Source organism: Alexandromys fortis, unplaced genomic scaffold (genome assembly GCF_014885135.2).
Source record: "Alexandromys fortis isolate MF-2015 unplaced genomic scaffold, M_Fortis_MF-2015_v1.1 scaffold_11, whole genome shotgun sequence".
In the NCBI taxonomy this organism is placed as follows: Eukaryota; Metazoa; Chordata; class Mammalia; order Rodentia; family Cricetidae; genus Alexandromys; species Alexandromys fortis.
In genome coordinates this window covers 3,547,488-3,566,171 of record NW_026067912.1, presented here as the reverse complement: position 1 = coordinate 3,566,171, position 18,684 = coordinate 3,547,488, and the positions used below count along the sequence as shown (strand labels likewise).

General features: G+C 42.7%; 1 protein-coding gene across 1 annotated transcript in view; it reads right to left on the bottom strand.

Annotated features, from left to right (window-relative positions):
* Positions 1–5,120: 5,120 nt before the first annotated feature.
* Positions 5,121–18,684, bottom strand: part of Ttc1 (tetratricopeptide repeat domain 1) — a 24,788-nt gene continuing 11,224 nt past the window's right edge. The window contains exons 5-8 of the mRNA XM_050138623.1: positions 16,193–16,229; positions 15,169–15,317; positions 13,107–13,161; positions 5,121–5,764 (exon numbers count right to left, since the gene is read on the bottom strand). Coding sequence (XP_049994580.1) covers positions 5,631–5,764; positions 13,107–13,161; positions 15,169–15,317; positions 16,193–16,229 — 375 coding nt within the window. The 3' untranslated portion in view covers positions 5,121–5,630. The remainder of the gene's footprint in view (positions 5,765–13,106; positions 13,162–15,168; positions 15,318–16,192; positions 16,230–18,684) is intronic.

Below are 18,684 nucleotides of genomic sequence, written 5' to 3'. Positions count from 1 at the left end.
CACACACACACACAAAATGTGACCAGGGAGATTGAAGTTCTTGATGCTCTGAAATACAAGAAGGGTATTTTTAACCTTTGGAGGGTTTTATGTAGTCATTCTGATGTTCTAAGGCTAGCTTAGTCCAGCTTCTTGGTCACAAGTAGTACATTTTTCTAATTTTAGGACCACTTACAAACTTTGTAGTATGTTTAGGTCAGCTGCACACTTCAAATATTAGGCTGATTAGATTAGAAATGACTAATATTCCCTGTACAGTATACTGAAGAGACAGACTCCCAGCTACTTGATGGAGCAATCCCTGAGCTAGTACTTTTACCTCTGTCACCTAAATTCTAGGGTTACATTGACACCATGCCCAGTTAAGGTGCATAGCATGTGTGTGTGTGTTGGCATACAGCATTTGTGATATCTGAACTGACCTTAGGGCCTCATACCCACTAGGCAACCTTCCCATTGAACTGTAGCCCTAGTAAAACTTTTTAATTATTAAAATTTTTTAAAATTAATTTTTTAAAGATTTATTTATTTATTATGTATACAACATTCCTTACATGTATGCTTGCAAGCCAGAAGAGGGCACCAGATCTCATTATAGATGGCTGTGAGCCACCATGTGGTTGCTGGGAATTGAACTCAGGACCTCCGGAAGAGCAGTCAGTGCTCTTAACCTCTGAGCCATCTCTCCAGCCCTAAAATTAATTTTTGAGACAGGGTCTTACTATGTAGACCAGGCTGTCCTCAACTCATTTCCACCTGCCTCTGCTTTCTGAGTGCTGTGATAAAAGGCATATGCTATCATGCTTGGCCATTAAGTATTATAAAATTTTATGTAAATATTTCACTTGCATACATACTCGTGTGTGTTTACGTGTGCTATACATACATGCCTAGTTCCCACAGAGGTCAGAAGGCATCAGAGTTCCTGAAATGGGTTATGAATGGTTGTGAGCTATCATTGTAAGTTCTGGAAATTGAACTTGGGTCTTCACCAGGTACAGCAATTTCTTAACTGCTGAGCTGTCAGCCCTACCTGACTTCCTTAAAAAAAAAAAGGCTGACTTCATACTGACAGATCTTCCTGCATCTGCCTCCCAAGTACTGGGATTACAGGTTTGAGCCAAGCTCAGCCTCCAACTTCCTTTCTTGAAGGGAATCCAAATGATTGAACTGATCAAGAATGGAGTTGACAGGCTGAAAAAGGTCACAGCCACCAAACTGAATTCACGGGGATTTGCAAAGGTTGTGTGGGTGCAGAGAACACACATTATGCACAGGACTGTCACAGAACTCAGTTCCTTAAGGAAGGTAGGGGCTGAGTGTTGGGCACGATGGCACATGCTTGAGGATTAGAGAGGCAGAAGTAGGCAGATCTCTGAGTTTGCGGCTGTCCTGGTCTTTATAGTGAGTTCTAGCCCAACCAGGACTAGATAGATAGGGAGACCTTATCTGAAGAGGGAAAAAAGGTGGGGGGCTTAGTAAGAAAGGAGGCAGGATAAAGGAGTAACCACAGAAGACCAAAGAAGCAGAGGTACAGGGCTGACAGCTGCCTCTGGACATAGGCTAACAAGGCTGCCGCACTGTATTGGACTAGCTCTGGTCAACTCCAGCAACTAGGCCATGCTTTCGATCCCAAGGACAAGCCTAGAGGAAAACCTAGCGTAAGGTAAGGAAAGCAGAGGCTTGCTACTATTTTTTTTTTTTCTGTGTAGTATCTGACTTGTACAGTCTCCCTTTAAAGCTCTTAGCCAGGTCCCAGAACTCAGGAGGGTGAAACAGGAAAATAATGAATTTGAGGCCAGCCTGGACTGCAACAGAAGTTGCTATCTGAAAAGCTGAGCTTGCAGGGATAGGAAATTCAAGGTCAGTCTGGGATACAGGAGGCCCCGTCTCAAAGAAAGCTCCCCCACCGCAGCAAATAAAGCTATCATTAACTTGCACAGCTGTTTGACCTGTGTCTCTTGGGCTCCTATCATACTTTTCACATCCCAGCCCCTGCTAAGCTGGTTGTAAAAGGCAGGGTTTTCAGGCCAGCTTAGCACTTAGGATAATACAGCCTCTGCAAAACGTATCTTTCAGGTTTAACACTTGCTATTCACTCCCACCCTGCTGTCCATTCAGAATGCCACCACAACGTCCTTATCTAGCTTGAATACCTTGTGAACTGATAGTAGTAGTTTTATAGGCAAAATCAGGGACTCAGCATCAAAAAAATCTATCAGCCCAGCTAACTTTTTTTTTTTTTTAAAGACAGGGTTTCTCCGTAGCTTTTGGAGCCTGTCCTGGAACTAGCTTTTGTAGACCAGGCTGGCCTACAAGATCTGCCTGCCTCTGCCTCCCAAGTGCTAGGATTAAAGGCGTGCACTACCACTGCTTGACCCCCAGCTAACATTCTTAAAGTGGTCCTCATCTTCTATGCCAAGACAAGCACAATGCCGTGTACCTGAGCAACTCTGAAGAGCCAATGTGTTGGCATTCTGCTGAAGCGTAGCTGTAGGTCCACTACTGTAACGTTTGTCATGAGGCCAGACTTAGCAGTGGCCCAGCCTGTGTCCGTACATAGTGTAATGTGTCCACACTGGCTGCAGTGCTGTTAAGACAGGCACATGCAGAAAAAGAAAAGATTTGAACATGACTGGTGGTTCAGGCTCTGTCAACTGAGGCTGAAATAGGAAGATCACAAGTCTAAGCTGCCCAAGAAACACTGGCCTTAGAGTTCGAACTCAGTGGTTGAGCCCTTGCCTAGTATGCCTAAGTCCTGAGTTAAATCCCTAGCACAGTGTAGGTGGGCATCCAGGATCCTAAGACTGGAAGGAGAAAATAACAATGGTATAAACCCACAATGTAAGTGAAAAATTAAGTAATCTATGGTGAGTTGAATAGACTCACATGAGTATGAATTTACTGTACAAAAGCCCTAAGTTTGGTCAAGCCTCTGGAGACATTCCACCACTGGACAAGTAGTGAAAGTCGCCATATGGTGTGGGTGTAGATATGAGAAATGGTGGAAATATAGCCAGAGGGGGTGGGGACACTGAAATTACAGGACAGATGGGGACTTCTGAAGTCTGAAGATAATGTCTAAAGCAAGACATGAAAATTTTAAAATTTTTTTTTTTTGGTTTTTCGAGACAGGGTTTCTCTGTGGTTTTGGAGCCTGTCCTGGAATTAGCTCTTGTAGACCAGGCTGGTCTCGAACTCACAGAGATCGACACGAAAACTTTAAACCAGGAGACAAGCACACAGCCGAAGGTGTTGTACATGACTAAGACTGAGCAGAGTAGCTTCATGGGTGTAACTGCTGGACTAACTGCCGAGCAATCCTAGTAGAGCCCTCCGTGTTTGTCAGAATTACACTTTCCCCAACGGAGCACTGGTGGAAAGTCCTGGTAACAGCAGGGCCATACTTTTATTTTTGAGATAGAATCTCACTCTGTAGCCATGATTGGCCTGGAACTCAGTCTGCCTCTGCCTCTAGAGGGTTAGGACTAAAGGTTTGTACCACCATACCCAGCTAGTTAAGTAGGATCAGAAACACCAGGGTACCAAGTGTTTTCCTGACCACACAGAAAGTAGATCAATTTGATGCCCTTTCACTACCTCCCATTGATTTCTGTGGAACATGAGAAAAAGCATGCACACTTCCTACGATGACACTGGGGTTACTTTGTAGCTCTTTAGAATGGGTGTAGTGGCACATCTGTCATCCTGGTATTTGGGAGGTGGAGGCGGGCTTGGGCCGCATAGAGAATCTGAGGCTAACTTTGAGTCTTAAGAAAACAAAAGCAGTCAGGCGGTGGTGGCTGAACTCTGGAGGCAGAGGAAGGTGGATCTCTGTGTTCAAGGCCAGCCTGGTCTACAGAGCTAGTCCCAGGACAGGCAGGGTTACAGAGAAACGCTATCTCAAAAAAGAAAAAAAAATATAAATAGTCACCATGAGACACAGGCAGGTAGAATCCTGGGAAAGCTGACTCAGCAGTTAAGAGTACTTGTTGCTCTCGAAGAGGACCCAGTTTTACCTCCTAGCATCCACATGGTGGCCCACAACAGTCTGTGACTTCAGTTTCTGGGGACCCTAAGTCCCCTCCCGGCCTCTGTGAGCCCTGCATGAAGATGGTGTATATAAACTTACACAAACACAGAGGCCTTGAGGTCCTGCCCTGTCCCGGGTCTCTTCCTGAAAGCCTTGGAACCTAGGGGAAGGTGTGCAGTGTGAAACTCTTGATTCCCATGCCTGTCTTCCAGGACTGAGACTTAATCAGCCTGGAATTTGTGGTGATCACTGTGCCTCAGCCTTTCAAGTGCTGAGGTTTATAGGTATAGGCTACTATACTTAGCTTTGCTGTCTACATGCTAAATTTGGCATCCAGTTTTCCTGAAAAGGGTATGTGGAAAAGTCACACAAGTTGTACCCTGGCCAAAAGGTACTTGGTGTTAGGTGCTTTTGGCCAACCTAGATTATAGTGCAAGTTCCAAGGCAGCTGTCCCACACAGCTCACATAATGACGGCAGCTCATCTCCAAAATAAGGTCCACATGTCGCTGGTGCCAGTTAAGAACTAAAAACTCACTAGCATCAACAGATGCCTAAGGAAAACAAAACAAAAAACCAACCCAACCTCTCCTTGCAACTTCTGCCTTAATGCAGTCTGAACAGGTTCTGTTTGGAAACGCATACCAATCTCAAGGAAGCTATTTTAAGCTGAGAATAGCACTGATGCTTGGTTGGAACCACTTTAAAAAAAAAAAAAAAGATTATGTATGCTGTGTTCTGCTTGCATACCAGAAGAGGGCACCAGCTCTCAGTACAGATGGTTGTGAGCCACCATGTGGTTACTGGGAATTGAACTCAGGACCTCTGGAGGAGCAGCCGGTGCTCTTCTCCAAGCCTAGAATCACTAAATTTCACAACCACACAAAGCTAAAGGTTGCCCCAGATGGCTGTCTCCAGGATTTCTGAATTCTGGCACACTGGGTCATTTATTCAAGATAGTTAAGCAGCAAAAATCTTCATTAGACTTGAGGGTTCAGAATCAGTGACTGAAAGCAGAACTGGTTCTGAATGTCAGAGTTTGCTTCAGCTGCTGTTAAGGAAACAAAATTAACAATGCAGTCCCCAACTGTCACAGAAAGCTTTTATTAACACAGAGGAACTCAGGAATGCTGAAGCCCCTATAGTGCAGCCTCTGAAAGAGTATGAGCAGGGAGGGGCAGCAGGAGGGGACTCTGTCCAGCAAGTATGGTCATCACCCAACTGACAGGCTTGCATGGTTAGGGAGAGGCTTTTGCTGGCTAGCACATTTGTGTGGCTCTAAGAGGTCAGCTTTGACAAGCAGGCTTCTCCCAGGCCAAAAACACCAGAAAAAAACAAAACAAAATAAAACCCCAAACCAGCCAAAACCAGGGACAGCAGCTGCACAGACACCACCTTAAAATGGAAATAACGAGGCTCATTACACCAGGAGGCACATTCCACCCTGATCATAAAATAAGAGCAAGAAGGTTGCTCGGGCTCTACTACACAGCCTTTTTTGGGTAAGATGCTTTTAAACATTAAACACTGGCAGGGTCTTGCCCCTTGTGAACAGTTCATGGCCTCCCAGTCAGCCTTTACGACTACTGTTATGTCTGTTATCTATTATTATTTGGATTTTGAACAAAATTGATGGAGTAGGAGCCAGTAGAAGAATCCTGCTTGATCTGGAAATTTTCTGTAGAGAGCCCAAAAGGTCGCAGAACCAAGTTGCCAAGATCTTTTAGTTTACCTGCAATATAAAAACAGCTCAGATAAATGCTGGAACAAACAAGCAGGAAGGTATCAGTTGACTTTGCCTTTTGTCACAAGTTATAGATATGCTTGCTTTCAATAACTCGACACTTTGGGAGGGTTTCTCGGCCTCTTCTCAGTGATGCGTCGTTCCCCTGCCTGAGTGACTCTGGAGCTTGAGGTCCTTCAGGTCCTCCAAGGAAGATCAAAGAACAAGGATTTCCTTCCTGAGTGCTGGGCCAAGGTGCTGGCCAAGCCCGGTCTTCTGGACCGTGAGGACAGCAGCCCCCAAACTGACCTACCTGCTCCCAGGAACATGGTAATAGCTGCCTGCGGAATCCAATCTAACATGACACATGTCTACTCAGCCTTCTTCATTTCCAAGCACACTCAGCCTCCATAAGACTCCTGGTATTTTTTTTTTTTTAATATTTTTTCATTTGTATAGCGCCATCAACCTCCACAGCTCAGTGTCTACTGCCCCCGCTTTCGGCTTTACTCACTTATCTCTTAGGTAATGAAGACATACCATAAACAAGGATTCTTCTACTGCTCTAGGACAGAAGAGGCCCATGAGCTTGTGTGTTGAGATGGAACAGGAGGTATTGGGAATTCATGCAGCAGTGGAAAATTTTTAAAACTCTGAGTGTTTGGAAACTCCTGACTGGGAGGGGAGAATACAAAGTTTCAATGTTTCCTAAACTGTTGACTTTTTTCTAGGTTTTTCCAATGGAGATAAGGATGAGGGTAGACTGGAAGCGACAGCTTAGTCCTCAGAGCTACGTGCTCCTTCCTGTGCTCCTTGCAGCATCATTTGCCACCCTGAGTCCCCAGCCAGAGTGATGACCAACTGAAGAACTTGTGGGCTCATGGTCTTCACCATGGGAACTTCTGGACTTCATCTGGAGAGCTAGACCACAGACCGTGTCTGTGAAGAGTGAATCCATTCTTGGAGACAGCTACCAGAACCAGGAGTGATCACTCTCTTGCAGGTGCGCGGAACTGAAATCTGGAACACACATGCTCACTGCTGCTGTCTTTGAGCATCACTGACACAAACCTTGGGGACCTACACCCCGAAGCAGCCAAAAGACGAGGAGCACAACCATAGGGACAGATGTTTTGGTGGGGCATCACAGCATACCAAAATTAGGCAGGTGTCCTCAGAGAAGCCTGAATCATGATCAGCTCCCCAGAACTCCAGGAGCCAGCCCATTCTGAGGTTGTTAAAACAGGCAAGGAGAAAAAAGTCACCAAAATGCAAGGTATCATTGGGACAGGTGTGGTGGTACAGCCTGTAATTCCAGCACTAAGAAGGCTGAGGCAGAACTATCATGAGTTCAAGCTAGCCTGGGCTATAGAGTGAGCCATCATGCTCCATAGTGCAGTGTTCTTAGGCTTGTCTGAATGGTCTTTGAGTATTAAAGACTATTGCAAGCTAAGAGTGAAGTACTCAAACTTCTCTAGGTTCTCATTTTCTCCAGCTGGCTGAAGGACCTGCCTACAGAGGACCTCTAAATTCCATGCTTCTCCAAATGCAGAGGAAACTACAATCTATCAGCATGCTCAAACCAAGGCCAGCCCAGGCATGTAGCGATAGGTCAGGTGGAGGCTACTCAGGTTCCCAGTGGCTTTGCTGAAGTTGTAATGGAAGACCCCTCCTGATCTGGCAGGTAAAGACACGGAACAGAACAGGATTAATTCTCCATAGCTGCAGAGACCTATGAAAGACCTTCTGATGGATTAATTCACTTATCATGTGCAATGTGCATGTGTGCAGCTTCTTTTGTAGTACAGACGAAGTAAAAATGTGCACAATGTGGTCTACACAGTGACATAAAGAATTTGAGCTGGGCAGAGGTGGCAGATGTCTTCAATCCCAAAACTCGGGAGGCAGAGGCAGGTGAGTTTGAGGCCAGCCTGGTCTATATAGTGAGTTGCAGGACAGGTGCCAAAGCTACACAGAGAAACCCTGTCTCAAATCCCTCCTTCCCCCACCCAAAAGAATTTGATAAATAAAAGACACAGAGACAGTGAGCCATACATCCAATGGATGGGGAAGAAGACAGGAGGCTGCATTCTGTATTCAGGTCCTGAGCCAGGCCTATTGGCCTGTGGCTGTTATACTGCAGAAGTCCACTGACAGTTTGAAAACAGTTTCAAAGTTGACTCCTCTCGTGGCAAAGTGAAGAATAGACCCAAGGGAAAGCTTAAGGGTGCTGTGGAAGTTAATTCTGTGGCATTATGCAAGAGGCCATCTATTTATGGAACAAGCATCTCTATGATATTTGGTGAAGAGTCTGAAGCCAGAACCTAGCCAGGGTGAACTCAAAGGAACACAATAACATATATGGTGGACTCAAATTATGAGTATCTGAAAAAGTCACCTTTAGCTGTTTGTGATGATGATGCAGAGAAGCAGTCAACTTCCATGAAGACTGCTTAATACACACAATCACACACACTTTCCTGCTGCTACTTAGACCAGTCAATGTTCAGAGGCTAAAGCAGCCTCCTCATCCCCAAGACAGCCTATCTGCCATACTTGTCGCTGGCCTGCTAATCCTATGTCTCTCTTACCTTGACAACAATCAGATTTCCTTATTCCCTCCTGTAGCAAACTTGGCACTTTCAACCTGAACATGCCAACATATCCCTTTTAAGGTAGAACCTATTGTACTAGGATGTTATGGCAGTGAAAAGTTCAAACCTGCTGTACTGACAAGGCTGTTTAGGACTAAAGATCCAGCTCTGATTAATCTTAGTTTCTCTGACTCAAAGCAACATTTTATCACAATATTCCAAGTGATGGATTATGTAAGCATCGCTTTGAAGATCCTACCTGTGTGAGAGACAGCTTACTGCTAGGACAAGCAGGGATATTCTTCTGTGCTGTGCTACAGCACAAAGAGGGAAAGATGAAACCCAGTGACTGACCTGACGTTCAGGAAATGCTTCTTAGCTGAGCCGAATTTCCTCCTTGTGCTTCTGTGGTATGGCCACATCCTACTCTACCCAGAAGCCCTCACGTGAGTTGCCTCTACCACATCTCCCTCCTCAAGTAGGGATCATTAAACATGAGTTGCCAAAACATGGATTGATTGCTGGGTTCCACTCCAATTTCACTTCAGTATGTTTGGAGTGGACAGGAAACTGAGCATTTTGGCCACTCTACTAAATTTTGAAAAACAGTCCCCAAAGGCAACTTGGCAACTTCCTTTTGCAGTTAGTTACTGGAATCTTAAGACACTGATGAAAAACTAACTGTAACCTTCCATCTCTAGTAACAAGAGGAACACAGCAGCTGGAATAGTTCTCCTTTCTGTGAAAATCAGTCAGGAGCCTATTTGCACAGGTAGATGACTCTTACCTCAGTTCAAATAACTGAGATGACAGGAGATTCAGAAAGAACCACTAGAGCAGAATTTTCACAGTTCTACTTTTGTCTGGAAGGGTTCCTGATCAGAACAGCATAGGATAAAGCATTTTGCAAATGATGAGAAATGGCTAGGTATATAATCAGATACTTCTGAGACTTACATTAGCAGCATGGCCACTGAGTACAAACCTCTTACTCTCCCAGTAAACCGTCAAGAACAGCTCACATCACCCAATCATGCGCGTCAAAGCCGTCCCTAAGCAAGCAGTCCTGTGAAGGATGACAGCTTTGCTCACCAAGCAGCTACCTAAAGCTGGGTAGTAAGTAATGCTAGGAATTTATCCTTGTCCTTCTACAGCTGAGCTTTAGGAACCACGAAAATGTCTGACCTGTTTTACTTTTATTTACTTTTTAAACAAGAACATTTATTTTATTTTTGATTATGTGTGCATGTGTATCTGAGTGTATGTGCATGGGTGCCTGAAACCACCTCAGATTCAAGACTACTGCATGTTATGAACTGCAGTATCTTACTGCACACATGAAAGCTTTCTGCTTTTTGTTTGTTTTTCTAGACAGAGTTTCTCCATGTGGATTTTTGACTATCCTGGAACTCACTCTGTAGACCAGGCTGACCTCAAACTCTCAGAGATCCACCTGCCTCTGCCTTCCTAGTCCTGGGATTAAAGGTGTGTGCCACCATGCCCAGCTGCTTTCTGCAACAATGGTTAATTATTGGAAACGATAATATTTTCCTATCGTCATTCCCCTGCACTGTAAGTATCAAATTAGTGTAAAAAAAATCTTTGGATTTTGTTGTATTAGAATACTTGATTTTAAAAACTGTATTGCTAATCCAAAAAAAAAAAAAAAAAGGAGCACAGATCTAAACAGAGAACTCTTCAACAGAGGAATATAAAATGGCTGAAAGACACTTAAGGAAATACTCAACATCCTTAGTCATTGACAAATGCAAATCAAAACAACTCTGAGATTCCACCTTATACCTGTAAGAATGGCCAAGATCAAAAACACTGATGACAACTTATGCTGGAGAGATTGGGGAGTAAAGGGAACACTCCTGCATTGCTGGTGGGAGTGCAAGCTGGTACAGCCCCTTTGGATATCAGTATGGCGATTTCTCAGAAAATTAGTAAACAATCTTCCTCAAGACCCAGCAATACCACTTTTGGGTATATACCCAAAGGATGCTCAATCATGCCACAAGGACATGTGCTCAACTATTTCATAGCAGCTTTGTTTGTCATAGCCAGAACCTGGAAACAACCTAAATGTCCCTCGACTGAAGAATAGATAAGAATGTGGTACATTTACACAATGGAGTACTAAACAGCAGAAAAAAAAAATGACACCTTGAAATCTGCAGGCAAATGAATGGAGCTAGAAAATATCATTTTGAGTGAGGTAACCCAGACCTAGAAAGACAATTTCATATGTACTCACTCATAAGTGGTTTTTAAACATAAAGCAAAGAAAACCAGCCTACAAATCCCAATCCCAGATACCTTGACAATAATGAAGACCTTAAGAGAGACATATATGGATCTAATCTACATGGGAAGTAGAAAAAGACAAGATTTCCTGAGTAAACTGGGAGCATGGGAACCATGGGAGAGGATTGAAGGGGAGGGGAGAGGCAGGGAGGGAGCAGAGAAAAATGTAGAGCTTGATAAAAATCAATAAAAAAAATAAAAACTGTATTGTTGACTTGATTTTCATTTAAAAAATTTATGAGATTTTGGTTTAATATTAGGGCAGAATTCCTCAAATGGCCCTAAATATACTTCTGCCACTTTGTAGTATGTATTTATGTCAAGTGACATTCTCAGAATTGATAATTATAAAACCAAAATATCATGCAACTCTGAAAACAATGCTCTATGTCCTATAGCATCAGATATTCACCCTAAATTTAATTATGTAAAAATACATTTTCATTACCATGCAAATTTGCTCCTATATTTAAGACATGGTAAATTAAAGAATAATCATTTCTAGAATACTAATTTTATCTTATGTGTATGTGTATCTGAGTGTGTATATATGTACCATGTGAATGGAGAAGTCTGAGGTGGTCAGAAACAGCACTGGATCTTCTGAAGTTTAATTCCAGAAGGTTGTGAGCTGCCATGCAGTTTCTGGAAGCCAAACCTGGCTCTTTGGAAGAGCAATAAATGCTCTTAACTGCTGAGCCATTTCTCTTGCCCCTCAAAGAGTTATTTTTATATCTCAAACACACACACACACACATACACACCCCTGTATACATAGGATCATGTAAAAATTTCATGGGAGGCAGAGGCAGGCAGATCTCTGGGAGTTCGAAGCCAGCCTGGTCTACAAAGTGAATTCCAGTACAGCCAGAGCAGTTACATAGAGAAACCCTGTCTCAAAAGAGTGCAAAAAGTCCATTAATTCACCTCCTATTGATATATTGGAAAGTCTGTTTGCATTTTCTAGATACTGATGCTAAGCCATATATGCCTAAGCTAATGTGCTTTACATTAATTTTCCTTTAGGCCAATGCCTTTGCAATGCACAGCAAAGATTCAGAAAGTATTCATAGGAAGATGAGGCAGCTTTTGAACAGGGATGTCTGAGAAAGGTTAAACAGACAATGCAAGGTTTGTCTGGAACCTTCAGGTTTTTAGGAAAATAGAATGCAAGAGACTCTGATTCCATCTTGGAAATATTCTGGCAAATATGAGAAGTAATGAAATAATGGGATAAGTGATTGCTCCAAACACCACTCGACCCTTGCCCCATTTTGTGTGTGAATAGAGACCAGAGGTCAACATTGAGTATCTTCTATTCCTGTCTATTTTTTCAGACACGGTCTCTCAATGAACCTGGAACTCTCCAATTCAGTAAGAGTAGATAGATGGCCATCGAGGTCAAGGGACCCTCCTGTCTCTGTCTCCCCAGCATTCGGATTACAGGAGTGTACCACCTTGTCTGGCTAACAGTAGCTTTGAACTCAGGGGTGCTGAGTAATCTCTTCTGTCAGGAGCCATTTCCCCCCAATCATTACAGGAACCATCACCCTGGGGAGTCTGCAGAGAACCTCACACCCATAATTATGTTCTATTGAGAAAATCTGCCCCTCACCCAATTAACTGTTAATCTGTTAGAGGAACCCGCCTCACATTCCAGCTATCCAGGGAACTAGGTGTGGCAACTTGTGACTTCTGGCCTACCCGTCCGAATGTAACCTGGCTTATGTGACCGGGACCACGCGCATCCCGTGCCCTGCCCACCAAGTCCTCATGCAGGGCCTATATAAGCAGCAACCATGACTCTAATAAAGGGAGGCTTTGACAAATCTGCTTGGCCTCCTTCTTCTGTCTTAGCTCATTCCCTTCCAGGTAGCGCCCCTCCGTGACCCTGGAATAACTAGCTGCAGGGTAGGTTACAACCCCTAGACTAGTGACCCACCCAAGGCGGCAACACTCTTCAGCCCACCCCCCATCTGTTTCCCATATTTCTCATGTCTTCTCAAGCCCTAAAGGGATATTTAGTGCCATTTTCAAACAAAAACTCCCGTCATTCTGACATTCATTACTGGCTGTAATGACTACACATTAATGAACTTAAAACCTTAAGAGGAGATTATGCAAGGGTGAAACCCAACTGTTTTATGACATTATCATGGAAGACAAGGTAGAATTTCCATTCCTAAAAAAGCCGATCCCCTCTCTAAGCCATACTGTGTCCCTCGAAATTACAAACAGTTGAGCAGGTCCTCATTTCTAGTACTGCTGCAAAGAAACATCCACACACAAACACACACCCCAGTCTCAATGACACACGTGTACATATGAGCACACACCTCAAAGAGATTCTGAGCTGCTGTGTTCTCTAACTCAATAAAAACACCGATGGGCCTACTCTAGTTCTCCTGGCTGTTATGATCAAGGGAATGGGAAGGAAGCAAACTTACCTAACATCTCTTCTTTTAATCTTTCATTACGTTCTTCAATTTGCTTAGGTAATCTCTGAGGAAAAAGGGAGAAATAAGCATTCGTTGAAAAATTTTTATTTAAATCTCAGAAGCGTTTAAAAATATGATGTAAATAAAAAGCACGTTAAAGAAAAAAAAAGCCCCGATGTTGCAAATGACTAAAACCGAGGAAACAGCATCTTGTCTAGTTCACACTGTATTTGCAGCTCATTCTTTAAGATTTTTTTTTTTTTTTTGTGAGACAAGGTGTTGTTCCAGGCTAGACTTGAATTTATGGCATTCTTCCTGCCTCAGACTCCCAGCTGCTGGGATCAATGGCATATGTGTGCCAGAACACTGGGAATGTTTCACTAGGGTAAGTTAATTATACAAACTAATGGATTGCATTTTAAAGTATATCATGTACTTTAACCACATTCACTTCCAATTACCCTTTTCCTATTTTCTCATATGTTGGCAAATAAGAGCTGCAATTTAATAATGGAACAAATGAGTTCTTTATCACAAGCCTCACTCCCACTAACCTCCTATATTCATTCAGTTCTCTTAAAAATAATATTTATTTTAATTTGTGTGTGTGTGTGTGTGTCTATGCCAGGAGGCCAGAAGAGAGTGCGGGATACTCTAGCTGGAGGTATAAGTTGGTTGTGAGTCACCTGCTATGGGTTCTAAGAACTGAATTGGGTCCTCTGCAAGAGCAGGAGGTACTCATAACCACCTGGACATCTCTTTAGCTCATGCTCGCCCGCACGCGTATGTATGTGTGTGTGTGTGTGTGTCAGAAAACAACTTTCTGGAGTCAGGTTTTTCCTGTCATGTGGGGGTTCTAGGGATCACTCCCTAGAGTTCATCTCAGGACATCAGGCTTGGCAGGAAGCACCTTTAACTGCTAAGCGTTCTCATCACCTTCTCAGTTCTTAACAGCGTCTAACCCAAAGGAAGACCTCAATAAAAGTCTGGTGAATAGGCTAGTTGGTGCACACACCTGTAATCCCAATAACTTGTGAGACATAAGCAGAAGGATCACTGAGTTGGAGGCCAGTCTGATTTATATGAAGAGTTAGCAGCTAACCAGAGCTACATATTAAGACTTTGTTTCAAAAATCCCCAAACAGGATGAGATGGAGTGATTGCTCATAATTTAAGAGCACTGGCTGTTCTTCCAGAGGTCCTGAGCTGAATTCCCAGCTACCACATGGTGGCTCACAACCATCTAGAATGAGATCTGGTGCCCTCTTCTGGCCTGCAGGCATACAGGCAGTCAGAATGCTGTATACATAAAAAATCTTAAAAAACAAAACCAAAACAAAGTAAGGGGTAGCAGGATGATGAATTTGAGGTCAACTTGAGCCACTATCTCAAACAAAAAAATAACACAAAAGGGTAGTTCATATTCACCTATTACCTCCATTTCTGGGGAATCAGATGCTTTCTTTTGATCTTCACAGGCACTGAGCACCATGTGGTACACATACACTCACGCATGCAGGCAAAACACTCATCCACACAAAGTAAGATAACATCTTAGAACTCACTATAGAGAACAAAACATCCCTGATGCAACAAAGAAAAGCTTATACAGGTCACTTATTTATTTAATTTTTTGAGCTAGGGTCTTTCTATATAGCTGAGCTAGTCCTAAATTTATGTTCTTTTGCTCCAGTGCTGGGATTACAGGAGTGTGCTGTCATGCTGGCTCCTGCTTCTTTCAGAGTGCAGATCAAATGGTACATGGTCACAGTGAGTGAGTAGCTTCACAAAGATCTATCTCCCATATATTTGGGTAATCATAAAAATAGAATTTAGTTGTAATCCAAAAGTCTAAAAAGTCGCTGAGTACAAAGCAAAAAGAAACAAAATTTTTTGGGGGTGGGGAGACAGGGTCTCTATTATACAGCTCTGGCTGACCTGGAGCTTGCTAATATAAGACCAGGCTGGCCTCAAACTCACAGAGACCCGCCTGCCTCTGCCTTGCGAGAGCTGGGATTAAAGGCGTGCGCCACCATACCCAACCCAAGAATACACTTTAAATTTGTTTTACCATACAAGCTTCTCTTGCTTGATGTACTGATGGATCTTTTTCTAATATCAATTTATAATCTTCCAGTGCTTCATCTAGTTTGTCTGTTTTCTCATACAACTCCGCTCTCCTCAGTATTGCACGGATGTAGCTGGGGTTTAACTGAATTGCTAAAAAGAAATGAAACTGTTATCACAAGAAAGGGTCCTGAGTACCTTTGGAAGAGCCCTCACTCATTGCTGCTGGTGGTGCATTAATACAGCCACTATGGACCTGTTTGGAAATTCCTCAAAAAATTCATACTAGAGCTACCATATAACCCAGCTATTCCACTCCTAGGCATATACCTAGAGAGCTCCATATCCTGCCATACAGATAAGCAGATCAGTGTTTACTGCTTCTCAGTTTATGATAGCACAGAAATGGAACCAAGCTGGATGCCATCAACAGACAAGTGGGCAAGAAAAATGTTGTACATATACAAAGTAGACTATTATTCAGCTGTGGAGAAAATTTCAGGAAAATGAATGAAATTAGAAAGTATAATATTACGTGAAGCGATTCAAACACAGAAAGAAAAAAAAGAAGCCTGCACATTCTCCCTTTAAGTGGATACTAGCCTGTGCTGTATACATGTAGATATCTAAAGAGCTGTGAGCGTGAGTTCCGCAACTAAGATCCTCCACAAGTCACAAAGGTAGGTAATTTGCACGTTCTCCCTTTATGTGGATACCAGCCTGTGAGGTATACATGTAGGTATTTAAACAGCTGTGAGTGTGATGAGTCACAAAGGTAGGTAACTTGAAGGCTACAGGAGGTAAATTCTGTTCCACACTTGATTCTGATATTTACTGCTATAGGAAATAGGCTGGAAGTCCACTGAAAGGATGCTTACTGAGATGACGCCTACACAGTGCCTCTGAAAATGCCATCCCATAAAGCTGCTTCTTTAAAAGCCTCAGTATGAGAGGATACTCGCACGAGTACACATCCAAACCTGTATGTCTAGCTGAGGCAATGTCTTTTCAGTCAGCACAAGTTTTACCTTTGCTGCAGTCACTGATGGCCATTTCCTTCTTGTCCTGAAAGGAAAGATGACATTAACATATGATATTCCTCTAGTTTCATCTCAAGGGCTAAAACGCTCTACATGGCAGCTCTGCTGGAATTAAGAGTTCCAGGACATCAGACACCCTCTTCTAATCTCTGAGAGCATCAGGTATGCATATGGCATACACACATACATGCAAGCACTCCACACACACACATAAAACAAATGGCTGACACACAGAACAACAAACCAGTCCTCTTCAGTAGCTAGCGGCTACTCTACCACATCTAAACTGAAACCATCAGGCCCCTCTATAGGGCACAGCGTCTGTTACAAACCTACCCACTGAAGACAGAAAGATAAACAAGACAAACAAGCACCTGGTTTAGCTTCTGCCTCTAGAAACACAGCTGTAGCAAGGACACTGGATTCTGGTCCCAGCTGACATGGTCATGCTACTCTCCCGTGGGGCTCAGCTTCTCATGTCATTTACCAGCAGGCTGAACTGAATGCTGGATAACAAGCCTTCAACTTCAAATGTCTTTTGTCCAAACTAGTAGTACAATATCACAGAAAGAGGTTGGTTTATATAACTGTTCTACAAATGTAATGACCACTTTAGCAAATACTATTTTACAGAACATTATAGAGCAGCATCTAAACTGTATTTTGGGATGGCTGAGTGACTGGTGGTGAAGTATGAAATAATCTTTCAGAGTCATGGAGGTTCTGGAACAAGACAGTGGTGATGGTTGTACAACACTGTGAAAATCTTTAATTTATACTGAAATCAGTAAAAGTACAAGTATGGACAAATGCCCTGGGTTCTAGCCCCAGCTCCGCATAAAACCAGCTGTGTTTGAGAACATCTTTTATCCTAGTCCGAGGCAGGAGAATCCTGAGTTTGAAGCCACTCTGGGCTACAAAGGAAGACTCTGTCTGGTTGGTTTTTGTTTTCCCCCTCATATACAATGCTATTGTATTTTAAAAATGGTCAAATATTTTGGCGAGGGATATCAATGAACTGTCTATGAAAACTGTGGAACTTAGGCTGCAACTTAACACTGACAAGCTTAAAACACTGTTCATGTGAATAAAGAGAAGGCTTTTAGATGGGAAGGTCAGAACTATTACTTTAAATGGAAAATAGCTAGCCCAGCATATCTTTTTTTGCAAATTGGAGTTCCTGAATAACTACTGTCATCCCGCTTGCTGTAAGGTATCATGTTAGTTGCTCTGACATGCTGAGGTCTTGGGCTGCGGCACTTCTCTGGGCTCCATGTTTGCATTTCTGCTCCTGTATACTAATGTTATGCTTTGCTGTAATCTTTGTCCTTGAAACTGTGCATATTAATGACCCCTGATCTTTCAAACCTGTAATAACAACAGCCTATAAGAAAAGAAATGCAGAGCCGGGCGGTGGTGGCGCACGCCTTTAATCCCAGCACTTGGGAGGCAGAGGCAGGCGGATCTCTGTGAGTTCCAGCCTGGTCTACAAGAGCTAGTTCCAGGACAGGCTCCAAAACCACAGAGAAACCCTGTCTCAAAAAACCAAAAAAAAAGAAAAAAGAAAAAAAGAAAAAAAAATGCAGGAGCCCAAAGAAAGATGCTTGTTTCCTACAACTTCAAAATTAGGACACTAAAAACCTTGACATAGGTAGACCATGTAGAAAGCACAACTGATGAACAGGAGAAGTGAACTGCACATGAGTGGAGGAAAAACTTGAAGTATATTCGTGTATAGACAATTACTTTTGAAATGTCTTATTTATTGTATGCTAACTCACACTAGACAAAATATAAATCCATAGTGGAAAATAGCTTAGGATTTGTGATAGATTTGGAGATTGAATGTCTAGTTAAAATTTACTATGTTGGGTCAGCATTATTGGCAGTATGTATCTTTTTAATAACCTAATTTTAGTTATCAATGCAAAATGAGAAGTAAAAACATTCTATAATCAGGTTTTATCAAAGTAATCAATACAATGAAGCAATTTGAAATTCCGCATAGAGAAGATTTCTATTATTTTGGAAGCTACTTGGAAGATAAGTGGGGGCAGGGGACTATTTTCCCCACAGAATCCCTGAACATGAAGGTCAACCCCACATTCTTATTTAGTGTTTGCTCAGGTCTGGAATTCACCAAGTAAGCTAAGCTGGCCGGCTAGAGAGTCCTAAGGATCTGCTTCCCCAGCCCCAGTATCACAAGCACATCCACAGCACACAACTTTCTCTTAGGTTCTGAAGACAGAACGTGAACCCTCATTATGTACAAGGCAATCACTTAACCGAGCTATTTCTCTAGCTCTCTAATTCTATTAGTCTTTTATGAATTTATAACTTGGAACCTGGAACTTCTTTATAAAAAAGACTTAGATATAGGAAGACTCTATCTCTTGTTTTTTCTTTTCTTTCTTTTTTTTTTTTTAAGATTTTATTTTTTATTATATTTACAGTTTTTTGCCTTCATGTATGCCTGCAGT